Genomic DNA, 3,523 nt, shown 5'->3' with positions numbered 1-3,523 from the left:
GCGTTAATTTACTTCAATATATCGTCCTCGAAGCAAAGTTCAGTTTATTACGTTAAAAATTTTTAATTTGAGAAAACCGATTTTACTTAAAAGTAGATAAATAATGAAGAGAATAAGTACCTATAATATAATAAATAATTACTTAAGTATTTTTTATTGATGGAGCAATGTGTTTATATAATATTTGTATGTATATGTATATTTAGTCCTTCGATAGTAATTTTATCAGTTCCGTTCGCGACGCATGCACAGTGGTAGTCTAATTAGGGTTTTCATGTAGTTGGATAGACAGGGTTAAGGCTAACCCCATCGGAGCGGCTGTCCAACAGGCCGGAAGTTGTGCTTTTCCGCGCTCACCACGTCGGCGGAACTGATCGACTCGAATGGTAGAATACTTCTACCAGGATGTCGTATCGAAGTTCTCTGTTTGACTACGCTATTGAAGGGACGCATTCGGGCAAATATGGAAAAACCCCTTTTTTCCTGCGTCCCGACCCTTTCGGACGAATCTTCTTCATCTGCAACAAAAGATACATTACGATAACCTCGTTTGAAGCCCTTTGGAGGAAAGGTTGTTTATTGGAAATCAGAAATGTGATTTACCTACAAACAGCTAGCTAGAGAGAGTCGTGTAAAAAATTCCTTTTAAAATAATGTATTCAAATACAAATAAAAACACTCTGAATAGGGTGAGTAGGTATCTATTTCATATTCATATTTAATAAATATAAATTCAAATATTCTTTCATACACATTCTAGTGAAAAAGAAATCAATTTTGTGTAGGTAAACAAGTTTTGAAACTGTATAGTTACTATGTTGACCTTGTGATTTTAGATCTGAAATTTTAGAACAGTTTCTATCTAAAATCAGGTTAGGTTAGGTTAGGTTAGGTTATTAGTTAATTTAATTAAGTAACCTTTTTCAGCTGATTGAAACAAAGAAGCCTTTGATGTTGTAATTTTTGTTCTAAGCACTTGTAGCGGAATTCATTTATACGAAGGCAGAATTATTCTTGTTATGACACGACCCTAGCGCCAGACTGGATTCCCCCCTTATTTTTGGACAACTATTAATAGGTTTAACCTGTAAACTCTGTTCTATATCCTTTACTCCTTCAGTTTATGTTACCTGAAGTTCCCGTCCTAATAATTAACATCTTTTTATCGAAAACCACAATTAAACTGCATCTAACTACAGTATGTGAGAGACAACAGCCTTTAAACAAATATTTGTGAATAATTTTTTGAAAATAGTTTTTGTTGATTCGATTTATAATATTCTGTTCAAATATTACTGATTTATATAAATAAGTTTAAGAAGGAACGCTTCTGTCTCACTTTGAGTGAATAAAGAAAATTTAGTTTTATATATGGACAGTCGAACTCGGCTATAACGAACGCTTGGGTTTAACAAACAAAATTTAAACAACAAAATAATTTTTTTTTAGTACATCTCCCTTCAGCACGTCTTATTCATACTTGGACATAATGAACGATCGGCTTTAGCGAACGCCTTTGAACGAGAAATTTCTTGTAAAATAACAGTTTCGTGTTTATTTAATGCTTCTACTTTTTTTGTTGACCCACCCAGCCGCTTTCCTTGTTTTATGGTGCAAATTAAAAAGTTTTGAATCAAATTAGAAAAAATGGATATAAATTTGTCATGCTGATTTTCCCGAACCTTCTCCCATTCATTCTGTATCTTAATGTTCTAAGGCGTTTCACATTTCATCATATTTTCGTTTTAAAAATAATGGGTAATTGGATTCTACTAACTTACCTCGTTCTTCATCTATATTGGAGCTGAACAGTTGCCTTAACAAGTTTTTTAACCGTGGTGGAATATTTATAGTGTCTGATGATTGCCAACGCTTTTCTTCGGACTTTTCTAAGGGTTTACCGTTTGTTATCAATGACATGTTAACCAGGATGATGAAAATAAAAATTCGCCACATCTGGAACAAACAGAATACTGGAATCAATCTACGATCCTTTTCAATGACCAAATACAAATAAAATAAAACAAATTATGTCGTCAATCATCATTAATTTATTCATTTCATGAATCCCTTGACAAAAATTTTCAGTCTGTCTCCAGTCTTCCAGAGTCTTTCAGCGTCTCTGAAAGCGTCTCTCACAGTCTTTCAGTTATTGCCTAGGTGTTTTTATGGATCTCTCACAGCCTCTGTATGAGAGACCCAAACGATAAAATTGTTAATTCAGAGATCCGAATTTCTCACAGAGAGACTGAGTGAATAAAACTGACAAATCGAGAGACTCGAGTCTCTCGTACAAAGACTGGGATCTCTGAAATATGTTGAACTTAGAAAATTTTAACCATGTCTATCGAGACACCACTTATTGAGAGATTCGAGTCTCTCGTTCAGAGACTGGATACGAAATGAGGATCTCTCTATGAGAGATTCGAGTCTCTCGTTCAGAGATGCTAAACAGTTTTTTTTTGACAGTCTCTCTCAGCGACACCATAGAGACTCGATGAGAGACGGAGACTCGAGTCTCGCTTTCGGAGACTCTGAGAGACTGAACATTTTTATCTCGGGTACTTAAAAGTCTGTAAATAAACATACCTATGTGTTTAGGGGTTGTAATGATTTGCAATTTTTTTTGTTTAACTTATTTTCTCGAAGACCACCTCTTACAGAGAAAATTGGTCAAGAATTAACAAATTTTAATCACAATAAATCGTTTGTAGGGGGGGGGTATTCTTATGACGTAATATTTGTTAGGGGTCACTGAAACTGTGACTTAGCGTAACGAAGGGGTAGGGAGCGCTCCGAAAAGATGAAATTTTGAGTAACGTATTTTATGGACAACTCCTCATAGCTATTATTATGCCGATTGTAATTTTATTCAGTCAGTGGGTAATTTATTGAAACCAAACTCGGATCGCGATGTGAGATTTATGTATTATTTCCCATCAGCACGCAGTTGGCAGTATCGGCAATTTAGCGACGAAATCAAGGTTGTTCCGTACAAAGATGATGTAATATCAATCAACAGGCAACAGGTACATATATTGCCTACCAAAAATTGGACACGCACTTTACGTGATCAACAAGTCAAGTCGAATGACTCCGCGGGCATTTCAAATGCGTCACCTGATATACCAATCGTTCCATTATTTTTAAAGGATAGAAAAGGTAGTCCAAAATGTTGATTTTATGATTTTGTTTACAATGCTCCGAATCAATATCCATAAGTACTTGGTGTTTCGTAAAGGCGTAGGCATCTAAACCTATATCTATACATAGATAATACATTATTCTGAACTAATCTTCGTATTTTCCAAAACTAGAACATCCCACATCTACATTAAAAAATTGAAATTCATCAATATTATCACTGATACAAGGACACAAAGAACATCAGATTTTATGAGCTTTGTTTATTATAACCGAACACGTAGAATATCATATTTAGTCGTTAAGTGTGATGTAAAATAAGTTCTATAATAAATATGTGTAGAGGTGTATAGAGGTGTATATATTACTAAGTATCTAA

At 34.4% G+C, this 3,523-nt stretch overlaps 1 protein-coding gene across 1 annotated transcript; it reads right to left on the bottom strand.

Moving 5' to 3' along the window:
* Positions 1-167: 167 nt before the first annotated feature.
* Positions 168-1,942, bottom strand: LOC112905968. The gene is made up of 2 exons (XM_025979450.1): positions 1,782-1,942; positions 168-518 (listed from the first exon to the last, which is right to left on the bottom strand). Exons 1-2 carry the CDS (start codon positions 1,918-1,920, stop codon positions 301-303), a joined length of 357 nt encoding a protein of 118 aa, XP_025835235.1. The 5' UTR covers positions 1,921-1,942; the 3' UTR covers positions 168-300.
* Between the last annotated feature and the right edge of the window lie 1,581 nt (positions 1,943-3,523).

The sequence above is a fragment of the Agrilus planipennis genome, unplaced genomic scaffold, assembly GCF_000699045.2.
Source record: "Agrilus planipennis isolate EAB-ADULT unplaced genomic scaffold, Apla_2.0 scaffold640, whole genome shotgun sequence".
Classification (NCBI taxonomy): Eukaryota; Metazoa; Arthropoda; class Insecta; order Coleoptera; family Buprestidae; genus Agrilus; species Agrilus planipennis.
The sequence above is the reverse complement of the archived record's forward strand: the minus strand, read 5'-3'. Positions and strand labels throughout refer to the sequence as shown.

What these genes read in the sequence shown, in the direction of transcription:
- LOC112905968 (XM_025979450.1), bottom strand. Translation starts at nt 1,920, where the DNA reads ATGTCATTGATAACAAACGGTAAACCCTTAGAAAAGTCCGAAGAAAAG. An exon ending in CAATATAGATGAAGAACGAG is followed by an intron (nt 519 to 1,781) that starts GTAAGTTAGTAG and finishes CTTTTGTTGCAG; the next exon opens with ATGAAGAAGATTCGTCCGAA.